General features: G+C 40.2%; 1 protein-coding gene across 1 annotated transcript; it reads right to left on the reverse strand.

Moving 5' to 3' along the window:
* Positions 1-6,993: 6,993 nt before the first annotated feature.
* On the reverse strand, positions 6,994-8,846 carry LOC122061373 (pentatricopeptide repeat-containing protein At5g48910-like). Its single transcript, XM_042624616.1, has one exon. The coding sequence runs from the start codon at positions 8,693-8,695 to the stop codon at positions 7,097-7,099; it is 1,599 nt and encodes a 532-aa protein (XP_042480550.1). The 5' UTR covers positions 8,696-8,846; the 3' UTR covers positions 6,994-7,096.
* Between the last annotated feature and the right edge of the window lie 3,704 nt (positions 8,847-12,550).

Below are 12,550 nucleotides of genomic sequence, written 5' to 3' on the forward strand. Positions count from 1 at the left end.
TCAAGTAGAATTTGGAGCATTCCAAAAGACTTGGAGATCCAACTACAAGGAGACAAGTAGTTTGATATGGCATTGCTCTGGTATCTTTGACCTCTTGTTGGTTTTTAATACAAGTTTTAAAAACAAATTAAGATTCAAAATGACTTCAAAACTAGTTTTCATTAAAGGGGAGTTTCATAACTCTTTAAGCCTCTTTTATATGGCTTCTTAATATGTTCAGTTGCTACAAGATATTACGTAGCTTTCTTTTTTGTAGCCCCTTAAAGAGAGTTATCTTTATTTAGTTTTAAGAGATCTTAATTTCTTCTCTCTGAGTTTCATTTATTCCATATTTTTAAAGCTCTTTTGATTTCTTTCTTTTACACCTCATCTCATTTGTCTTATAAATAGGGGGAGCTTTCGTATTTGTAAAATACGAAAAAGTCACTTGAGGAATTCAAGTGTGTGTTGTCAAGCTTTCTCATTTCTTGAGTTTATATTGAATTTATATGTCCATTTTGTGGGTGTTTTGTTTTTATTCTGAGCATATCCCCATGGCATTCGAAGGGTTCCAGTAGTCGAGTGCACGATTACTGGGGGAGCCATCAGGTTGTTTTATCTTGGAGGCTGATTTACAATATTCCCGGTTGCACCATAGGGGGCATCTATGGTCTTAAGGACAGTGTCAAGTGACACGACTCAGCCCACCAATTTTTCTAACAATCTTTGTTTTGTGTATCAGGAATATTTTATACAGGTGATAGATTGAAAGTTCTCTTATCAAGAAGGTGACACTGAGGTTTGCTCTCTCAATAATCTAACACAACTTTTCCTATAATTCTTAAGACCGTAACTTCAATTTATTACGAGACAAAATATTTGATATGGCTAATAATATTATGTCGGAAATGGAGAACCTGAGGATCATTTCTGACCTTGACAAAGTTGAACCATTTGATAGTTCAAATTACAAGAGGTGGAAACAGAGATTGTTGTTTGTCCTAGAACAATTAAATGTGTCTTTTTCTCTAACCTCACCCTTACATGTTGAAAGTGATGATCCTATCCTCAAAGCTCATAGGCAAGCATGGATCTAAGCAGATTATCATTGCAAAAATCACCTTCTGAATTCTTTATCCAATGAACTTTACCATGTCTATGCATCCTATGATTTGGCTCAGTCTATTTGGACTGCATTGGATAAAAAGTATACCCTAGAGGCTGCTAGAAACAAAAAATATATTGTTGCAAATTATTTAGAATTTGTGATAAAGGATGACAAAAACATATCTACCCAAGTTGATGAATTCCAAGTCATAGTGGCAAAATTGGCCAAAGAATGGATGATATTATTAGAGGATTTTATTGTTGGTTCTCTATTAGAAAAACTACCATCATCATAGAGTGACTTCAAAATGAATATGAAGCACAAAAGGAAGTACTGGACCCTGGATCAAATCTTAGTTTGGATTAAAATTGAAGAGAAAAACCGGGAAAAGGACAAAACCAAAAAGGCTAAAGAATTTTCAATCTAAAGTGAATTTGGTTGAGTCAGAAAAACATGAACAATTTAAGAAAGGTCTAAAGACCAAGAAGTGGACTTCCTTCAAGAAAAAGAAGGGAAATTGTTTTGTATGTGGTAAACCCGGTCACCACAAGAAAGAATGCCGAAAAGGGAAGAAAAAAACTAAAGTCAACCACACTGAGGCTGATGTCTTCACTGCCATGGTGACTGAGGTAAACTTGGTTGAAAAACCAAAAGAATGGATCATAGACACAGGTGCTACCAAGCACATCTGTGGGGATTGGAATGCTTTTTTCAACTATTCAACAGTTGGATCAGGTGAACAAGTATACATGGGAAATTCCCAGTCATCTCAGGTCTATAACAAGGGGCAAGTTCAATTGAAGTTAACTTCAGGAAAAACCCTTGTTCTCAAGGATGTGTTGTATGTGCTCGACATTCAGCGGAATCTTGTATCTGGTGCTCTTCTCATCAAGGCAGGGTTTAAGTTATCATTTGAGGCAGATAAAGCTATTGTCTCCAAAAATAATATATTTGTTGGTAAAGGGTATAATTCAGGTGGGTTATTTGTACTGAATGTTACCAATGTTATTAATGAGGAAGCTGGTAGTTCTGTTCACTTGGTTGATTCCTATGATGTTTGGTATGGTAGATTAGGACATTGCAATGCATCATACATAAATAATTTATGCAAACTAGGCCTGATAGATGGTAACCCAGAACCTCCATCATTTAAATGTCCCATTTGTGTTGAGGCAAAATTCACTAGGAAGCCTCATGCTTCTGTAGAAAGAAAAAATGAGCTATTGAAATTAGTTCACAGTGACTTAGGTGACTTCAAATCATATGAGTCAAGAGGTGGTAAGAGGTACTTTGTAACCTTTATAGATGATTATTCCAGGTATACTAAGGTATACCTTCTTCGAACCAAAGATGAAGCTGAACAAGTATTCTTAACCTATAAAACTGAGGTTGAAAATCAAATGGAAAGAAAAATAAAAAAGACATAGAACCGATAGAGGGACAAAATATGATACCCAATATCTATTAAAATTTTGTGAAGATAATGGGATCATTCATGAGACAACGGCCTCATATCAACCTCAATCAAATGGAGTTTCCAAAAGGAAAAATAGATCTCTGAAAGAGATTATGAACTCTATGCTTACAAGTTCGGGATTACCCCTAAATTTATGGGGAAAGCCATATTATCTGCTTGTTATGTCTTCAACAGAATACCTCATAAGAAAACTAGCTCTATACCATTTGAGTTATGACATGGTAGGAAACCTAACTTTAAATATCTAAAGGTTTGGGGTTGTTTGTCCAAAGTGGGATTACCTGAACCCAAGTGAAAGAAGTTAGGACCTAAAACTTGTGATTGTGTCTTTATTGGCTATGCTCAACATAGTGCGGCATATAGATTCATGGTGGTTAAATCTACAAATGGCATCTTTGAAGCAAATACCATCATTGAATATAGAGATGTTGATTTCTTTGAACATATATTTCCTTTAAGAAAATATTTACAAAGTCTTAATACACATTTGGTCAATAATAATGATTCACTTGAAAAGGCGGCTGAAGACTTATTGACACCAAGTCTTGTTGAACCTAGTGATGAAAATCAACTTAGAAGGAGTAAAAGGCAAAGGAGAGAGCCTAATTTAGGTGATGGTATGTTTACATATTTTGTCAATGATGATCCTATTACATACCAACATGCCATTACATCTCCTGATGCTATATTCTGAAAAGAACCAATCAAGAGCGAGTTAGACTCTATAATTGCTAACCACACTTGTGAATTAGTTGATCTTCCACCTGAAACTAAGGTTTTAGATATCAAGTGGATATTTAAAAAGAAACTAAAGCCTAATGGTGCACTTGACAAGTTTAAGGCCAGATTATTGGTCAAAGGTTTTAAGCAAAAAAAGGATATAGATTTCTTTGATACTTTTTTTCCAGTTGCTGGAATTGCAACCATAAGATTATTGATTGCTATTGCATCAATCTATAAGCTTATCATATATCAAATAGATGTAAAGATGGCATTTCAAAATGGAGATTTAGAAGAAGAAATCTATATCAAACAACCTGAAGGATGTGTCATTCCTGGACAAGAGCATAAATTCTGCAAACTTGTGCGATCATTATATGGTTTAAAACAAGCATCTAAACAATGGTATGAAAAATTTGATAATATTTTAATTTCAAATAATTTTCAAGTAAAGGATTTTGATAGGTGTGTTTATAGTAAGTTCCATAACAACAAAGGTGTTTTTATTGTTTTGTATGTTGATGATATGTTAATTATGGGCACTAGTCTTGATTTAGTGAAATCTACTAAGGCCTTTCTAATGTCCCATTTTGATACTAAAGATATGGGAGAGGCTGATATGATTTTCGGAATCAAGACTATTAAAAAAGAAGGTGAAATAATTTTATCTCAAGCCCATTATATGGAAAACCTACTAAAGAAATATGGCTATTTTGATAGCAAAATCATGAAAACACCTTTAGTTGTTGGAAGTCATATACAAAGAAATAAGCGAGAACCAGTTTCACAAAAATCAATTTCCCAAATTATTGATTATGTCTCTTATCTAATAAATTGCACAAGACCTGATATAACTCTTGTTGTTGAAAAATTAAGCCAACATACCAAGAATCCAAGAATGAAACATTGGGATGCCTTAGAAAGGTTGTTAAGTTATTTAAAGGGTACTATGCATTATTGTTTACATTTTTTGGGTAACCCCGTTGTGCTTGAAGGATATTGTGATGCTAACTGGATATCTGATTCAAATGAAACATTGGCTACTAGTGGTTATATGTTCACTTTAGGTGGTGGAGCAATTTCATGAAAATCGATTAAACAAACTTGTGGTACAAGTTCCACCATGGAAGCTGAATTTATAGCTTTGGAGAAGGCTAGATCTGAAGGTGAATGACTAAGGAATCTAGTAGCAGATATTCCATTATGGCCTAAGCTTGTGCCTTCTTTATATCTACATTGTGACAGTCAAGCAGCCATTGCAAAGGCTAAAAGCAAAGTGTATAATGGTAAGAAAAGACAAATATGCCTTAGACACAACTTGATGAAGGAATATATAAATAATGGCACCATTGCTATCGACTTTGTAAAGTCAGAGAGGAATGTAGCAAACATGCTTATAAACCCTCAATCCACCAAGGTTATTCATGAGACATCTAAAGGAATAGGCTTGAGGCCCATGTCATAAGTCAAAGTGATGGACACCCAACCTATGTGATAGAAGATCCCTGGAATTAGGTTCAAATGGTAAAAACGAAATCACTAGATAACTTGATTAGTACTATCATGTGCCTATTCCAGATTAGATGTGAAAGATTAGTACTCACCACAATGACAAGGAGGATGAATTTATAAAACTCTTAATCGGCCAAGACTCATGTCAGATGGGGGTATGTTAACTGTGGTGCATACTGTGGGCTGACCTAAGTGGACGTAGGGGGTGAGCCCTCCTCTGATGAGAATTTTACAGGCAGATTCTCTAAACATTCATGATTTCAAGATAAGGACAAAGGCCAAAATTGTCCACAATATATAAAAGAGTGACTATGGCATCAGATGGTAGGATATGGATGGTAAGTTAGTTGGTTACACCAATGAGGAAAGGTTCAAGAAGTCTGATTTCACTCGTACTCTGTAGCGTGGCTTATCAGACCTAGTGTAGATTCCAGTCCAAAAGATATCTGCAACGATGTGTCTTACCATTCTAATGTGCTCAGACTATATATATTTTTTTGTATTTATATTTTTATCAGTATTTTGAATCTTGTGGGGGAATTGTTGGTTTTTAATCCAAGTTTTAAAAACAAATTAAGATTCAAAATAACTTCAAAACTAGTTTTAATTAAAGGGGAGTTTCATAACTCTTTAAGTCTCTTTTATATGGCTTCTTAATATGTTCAGTTGCTACAAGATATTATGTAGCCTTTCTCTTTTGTAGCCCCTAAAGAGAGTTATATTTATTTAGTTTTAAGAGATCTTAATTTCTTCTCTTTAAGTTTCATATATTCCTTATTTTTAAAGCTCTTTTGATTTCTTTCTTTTACTACTCATCTCATTTGTCTTATAAATAGGGGGAGCTTTAGCATTTGTAAAATATGAACAAGTCACTTGAGGAATTCAAGTGTGTTGTCAAGCTTTCTCATTTCTTGAGTTTTTGTTGGATTTATATGTCCATTTTGTGAGTGTTTTGTTTTTAGTCTGAGCACAGCCCCATAGCATTCGAAGGGGTCCAATAGTCGAGGGTACGATTATTGGAGGCGCCATCGGGCTATTTTATCTTGGAGGCTGATTTGCAATATTCCCGGTTGCACCATAGGGGGCATCTACGGTCTTAAGGACAGTGTCAAGTGACACGATTCAACCCACCAATTTTTCTAACAATCTTTGTCTCATGTATCAAGAATATTTCATACAGGTGATAGATTGAAAGTTCTCTTATCAAGAAGGTGACACTGAGGTTTGCTCTCTCAATAATCTGACACAACTTTTCCTACAATTCTTAAGACCGTAACTTCAATTTATTGAGAGACAAAATATTTGATATGGCTAATAATATTGTGTCGGCAATGGAGAACCTAAGGATCATTTCTGATCTTGACAAAGTTGAACCATTTGATAGTTCAAATTACAAGAGGTGGAAACAGAGACTGTTGTTTGTCCTAGAACAATTAAATGTGTCTTTTGCTCTAACCTCACCCTTACATGTTGAAAGTGATGATCCTATCCTCAAAGCTCATAGGCAAGCATGGATCTAAGCAGATTATCATTGCAAAAATCGCCTTCTGAATTTTTTATCCAATGAACTTTACCATGTCTATGCATCCAATGAACTAACCATGTCAATCTTTTCATGTTGAACAGTGCTGCCTTTTTTCTCTTGGCAGATTTGGTTCAGAAGCCCAAGCCTATCTTAGCATTTTCTCCAAAGTTGCAGAAGGCACTTATGGAGAATCCCAAATTGTACCAAGGCAGGAGATAAAAATACATTGGTGTTAGACTTCGGCATTCCATACTCTTCATCCATTGACACCAAGTTTAAAACAGATCAAACAAGGTTAGGCATTCCATACTATTATTGGGAGTAGGAAAATGGGAATTGATGCATGGCATGGATATATAAACTGACATCTTGAACTGGAATTAGGCCCAAAAGAGACCAATGAGAACTCTACTAACTGAAGGTTTGAAGATCAAAAGAAATGCAGATCACTGGAGTATTAGAGGTATCAATCTTACTGGGTCATTTCCAAGCCAAAAGTTTATTTCAGGGATTGAACAGTCCAGCCAATAAAGCTTGTCAAACATATGGTTAATGGAGTGATGACTAATTGTGACAGACTTCAAATTTATCATATATTGTTCATCTCTTAAGCTTAATATGTTGAATCATGTATCATCTTCCTTATCTTCTAAAATATAATTGTGAACCAGATTTTATAAAAAGGGAACCTGTGTTCAAAATTTCTTTCTTCTTTCCATAGATTGTGTGGCAGCAAGTTATCCAATAAACAATCAGCTTTTATTTCTTAGCTAACTTATAGCTCCAACCATCTCAGTTCATTGTCCAACCCAATCAACACATTATAGATATCTACACTTCTTGGGTGAAACTTATCTCCTGCAACAAACTCATGAATTTCTCCATCCACCTCTACCCAACTTAAGCCAGGGACCTTCTCAATTCCTCTATCTGCTATTACCCTCCTTGCTCTACCAAAGTCCTCCCATCTTCCAATACCTGCATATAGATTAGAAAGAAGAACATAACCACCTCCGAAGTCTGGCATTAGCTCAACTAGATTTTGTGCAACAATTTCTCCAATCTCAATATTCCTGTGATTCCTGCATGCAGACAGCAAAGATCCCCATAACACTGCCCCAGGTCTAATAGGCATGTTCTCAATAAGCTCTTTTGCTTCTCTAAGAAGACCTGCGCGGCCGAGTAAGTCAACAATACAACCATAATGCTGTATCCCAGGCTCAATATTGTACTTTTTTCTCATGAGGTTGAAATGCTCTAAGCCTTCTTTGACTAGACCCCCATGGCTGCAAGCACTCAAAACACCTACAAATGTTACATAATTAGGCTTCACCCCAGAACTCAGCATTTGTGAGAACAGTTTCAGAGCAGCCTCAGCAAGTCCATGGACTGCAAAACCAACAATTAGTGATGTCCAATGTCCCACATTTTTATAAGGGACGCACACAAAGACTTGCAAGGCGCCATAGATGCTTCCACATTTGGAATACATATCAACCAGGGACGAACCAAGGACACCAGTTATTGCAAACTCATGCCGAAGTACATATCCGTGGACCAACTTGCCCAGACGGAGCAGACCCAGATCAGAAATAGCCGAGATGGCACTGACCAAAGTAGATTCATCTGGTCTAATCTCTAATGCCTGCAACTCAACAAGAAGGTCAAGGGTCTCATAAGGAAATGACTGTCGAGCATACCCAGCAATCATCGTATTCCAAGAAATAAGGTTTCTCTGAGGCATCTCATCAAATAGCCTATAAGCGGAACCGAAGTCCCCTGATTTCACAAACCCATCAATCATGGAATTCCAAGTCACAACATTCCGTTCAGACATTCTCTCAAACACTCTCTGGGCACTAACTATCTTCCCACATCGACCATACATGTGAATCATGGAATTCAGCACAAATAGATCAGATACGAAGTTGGTTTTCAAAACAAAGCTATGTATCTGTTCACCTTCTTCAATGGAACCCAACTGGGCACACGACTTGAGGACAAAAGGGAAGGTAAACTTGTCGGGAACGATTGGAGAAGGGTCGCAGAGCATCCAGTAGAACAGCAACAATGCCTCTTCGGATTGATCAACTTGGGTGTGAGCTCTGATAAGGGTATTGTAGACAAAAGTAGAGGAATCATGGGTTTGCTCGAAGACAGAAAGAGCATAATTAACGTCTTCTGATTTGGGAGAAGAATAATGGAAAATGGAGCAACAGGATTCAACGATTCTGGTGGCGACTAATGGCTCGTAATAGAAGAAACCGGTTTTAACGGCAAGGGCGTGGAACTGTTGGATTTCTCCAGTGGATTTGCAGCCGTTGAGAAGGGAGAGAGCCGGAGGGGGTGAAGACGAGGAGAGAGTAGTGTTCATGGAAGGGTAATTTCGAGTATCTCTCCCCCGCCTACCTTTCCCAATTGTCGCGGATTTTGGTAATGATATTTGCGATTGATTCCATGAAATAAGACCAGATAGATCTTCGGTCAAGAAATTAAAATTTTTTTGGTTGCCAACTTAGAAAAACTTTCAAAAATAAAAAAATGGGAGGAGGTTAGGATTGGAAGGGCATAGAGGACTTTTTCAAGGCGAGGAAGATAGGGATAAACACAGATCTGGTATATCAGAGGCATACCTGATTTTTTCCTATTAAAAATAAGGGAGAGATTCCAAGACAGTATGGTCCCTTATAGTAGTGTATGGACTAATGGGAGAACTAGTAAAAGCATCAACAAGGGCAAGGATTTCTGCCTTTCATGACAGATGGGGCGGTCATTTTTTTCCCTCACTATGTCTAGCATAGGGCCACGCTGCCTTTTATGTTTTTTTTCCCATAAAAAACTTACTTGGTAATTCTAATTTTTGAAAATAAATTTCATCACTACTCTTCTTCCCCTACCAAACCACGCATGCCTTCATTGTTGTGCCTTTGTTATCCTCTACCGCGAGCTGCACTCCCCTGATAGTGGGGTCATGGTGAGGAAGGAGGAGGAGGTGGTGGTGGTGGTGGTGGTGGTGGTGGTGGTGGTGGGGGGGGGGTGGTGGAAATATGGTGGTTGCAAGACCATTGAGAGAAGAAGGATGGTGTTTTATGTTTTAGGGGAAAATAATTCTCCCTGTTCATGCAACCCCTTTGCTAGAGTAGGTGTGCAATGGGCATCAACAATGGATGGGCTTTTGTATTTCACTGGGGTGGGCTCACCATTTCACCCCCCCTCTTTCTATCTAAGCGCAAGGACCATGTGACAAAGGAGTATTCGTTTGCCTTATTATATATAAAACTACTATTTTTGCTCATCAATTAACCATATCGCCCAACTCTGATCCATAGTTACATGAGAAGTGTTCTATTCCTACTGATGAGGGTATTTCTCCCCCACCTCGGCACGGGCAAGGAGCGTCCTGGGCAATGCTACTGGTACCTTATATGGCCGTACTGCCACCTCGGCCTTCCATCACGCCATGCAGCTATCTCTGCCCTCCATCAGGCCGTGCTTCCACCTCGGCCCTCATTGGGCTGTGCTGCTACCTTGGCCCTCCATCAGGCCGTGCTTTTTCCTCGGCCCCCTATCAGGCCGTGTCCACCTCGGCCCCTCATCTGGCCCTGCTGCCACTTCGGCCCGACGTCAACAACAAGGTTCCTAGAAATGTGCTCTCATCCACTCCTACATTCAAGGAACGTGATGTATAGTCAAGGAACATTCAAGGAACGTGATCCTTATTCATAAGGACAGGACTCTATCCACTACACTTCACCAAAGACATCTATCCCTCACACGGTTGGCATCTCCGAGATAAGAGGGGAATATTCTCCAGGGAATCCTAGGACCCGAAATATTCTCAGAATCATAGAGCCACTCCCCTCAAGGACTCTACGCATAAATAGGACTCTACACAAACGTCTCCCATTCTCCCTCCATCAGCAGCCTATAAATATCACGATAAGTCTCCATCATGGGGATTGATCATTTCTTTTACTAAAAAAGCTCTCTTGAGCATCTGCTGTGGAAGGATCTGACTTAGGCATCGGAGAGTCCACTGTCGGGTCAACCTAGCTCTCCCCAGTCCTCTCTTCTGTGCAGGTTTACTGGAGCACTAGGAACTACAGGGAAGACCATCCAGTCAATTTTTGTCGCATCAGATTGGCACTGTCTGTGGGAAACAGTTACAAAAAGTCACCTTGGACCTATACAATTAAGGAGTGAGAAGGTCATTTCTTCTACGACAATACGAGTAAGATCCACCCGCGAGTTACCACTTGGACGTCCCCATTCACCACCAATAGTAGAGCAGGAGAATGTCCTAACAAAGACCCCTCCACGAGAACCCCAGCAAACCAGGCCTGATGCGCAAGTTGCCCAGGGAGAGGGGATTAGCGCGAGCAAAACCCTCAACTATCTCGCCATGTCCCATCGTCCCGGGTAACTCACCCAAACATGGAAGAGCAAATACACAGCCTGCAAAAATAGGTGTTAGAGACAAACACACTGGTGCGGGACTTCATATGTCAGTTTGGCTCGGCCCTTCTAGTGCCACGGACTAGTTCAGCTCAGCCACCTAGGCCTGTTCCGAGTAGACAACTCAACGACGAATCTCTTGACAACAGTATCACCCCTCAATCAATAGCGAGGGGGTCGGCCAGAACGTCACACACTGTTCACTCGGTACCACCCCGCTCTCCTACCGAAGGGCGCAGGCAAGGTCCTGTTCCTGCCTAGAATGGGAGAGCTCATCGTTCCACGCATCACTGGAGCCTAGAGACACATGATGTCCATAGATCCCCACCCCGGGTAGGAAGACGCCAGTTGTCGCCTCAAAGACTCACTAGAGGCATGTGTCTGCATAGAGAAGAATGCGAAAACTCTCAAAGGACAGCTCGGCGAGATCAACCCCATGGAGGTTAGGACTAGTCCATCAGGCCGACCAGAGGCGCACCACTGCAAGGTCAGGATAGGCCTGGTGGTCACCAAAGCTGAGGAAGAAGCCCTAGAAGAGGTTAAAGGGCACGTCGATCCCCAGATCTCTAACCTGAGGAGAGAAGGGATGACCTAGAGAGCCACATCCAGCACCTCACTGAGTGAGTAGAAGGAATGCAGAGGCAAAGGCACCTGGCTGACATAACTATAACTCCGGCCCATAATGCACTATCCGATGAACTGATAGACACCGAGCTGCCCCCAAATTTCGTGATACCCATCTTCAATGGATATGATGGCACCACAGATCCATATGATCATCTACTATATTATAGCTCGGCCATGACTGTTCATGGTAGGTCATACGCCATTCTCTGTCGAGCCTTTGCAACCTTATTAAAGGAGCAGCGCTGGTATGGATGTCGAACTTGTGGCCCCGATCCATCCGCAGCTATGAAGAGCTGACAAGAGGATTCCTCACACATTTTCAAGCAAGTATGAAATAGAAGCAAACTACACAAAACGTGATGAACATGAGGCGGGGAGTAAGAAAGACTATAAAAGAGTTCCTTGCCCGATTCACCAAGGCCACACTGGAGGTAAAAAACCTACCGGAAGGAGTAATGCACCCTGATCTGGTCTAGTCTCTGGCCCTTGACTTTCCAGAAACGATGCCCAATCTATTAAGATGATGCAATCAATACGCCAACATGGAGGAAGTCATGGCCGCCAGAGGGATAGCTGACAGGGGTGATTAGTCATAGAAGGAGAAGAAAAGGACTCTAAGGCCTAAGGACTATTCCCGCTAGCCGAAGAAGAATAGAACAGATTGGTCGCTTGACACTGATGAACCCACGCTATATGAACTTGATCGTTCCTGAACAAACCTGCTCTTAGAGATCTAGGATCAGAAGTATTTTCACTGGCCCAGGCCAATAACGGCTAAACCAGAGGAGAGGAACCCCAACCGGTACTGCCGATACCACCGAGACCATGGGCATGACACTGAAGACTGCAAGTCTCTGAAAAGGGAAATTGATGAGCTCATCAAGGCTGGATACCTTAACAAGTATTTGAAGTAGAAATATGGAGAGAACTGGCCTGAGCCGAGGAGAGATGATGCAAGGCCGAGCTGAGATAGGGCTGAGCTACCGAAGGAACCAGCCACGGACCGAGCTGATGCGTATGATAACCAGCTAGTGGGTCTAGCCATTCTAACAATCATGGGTGGACCCAAGGTGGAATCAGTTAGAAAATCCAAAGCACACGTGTGGTTTGTATGCATCACGGAATAGCCTGTCAAAGCCCTCAGAAC

Source organism: Macadamia integrifolia, chromosome 14 (genome assembly GCF_013358625.1).
Source record: "Macadamia integrifolia cultivar HAES 741 chromosome 14, SCU_Mint_v3, whole genome shotgun sequence".
In the NCBI taxonomy this organism is placed as follows: Eukaryota; Viridiplantae; Streptophyta; class Magnoliopsida; order Proteales; family Proteaceae; genus Macadamia; species Macadamia integrifolia.

Coding starts and splice junctions, on each gene's coding strand:
- LOC122061373 (XM_042624616.1), bottom strand. CDS start 8,695: ATGAACACTACTCTCTCCTCGTCTTCACCCCCTCCGGCTCTCTCCCTT.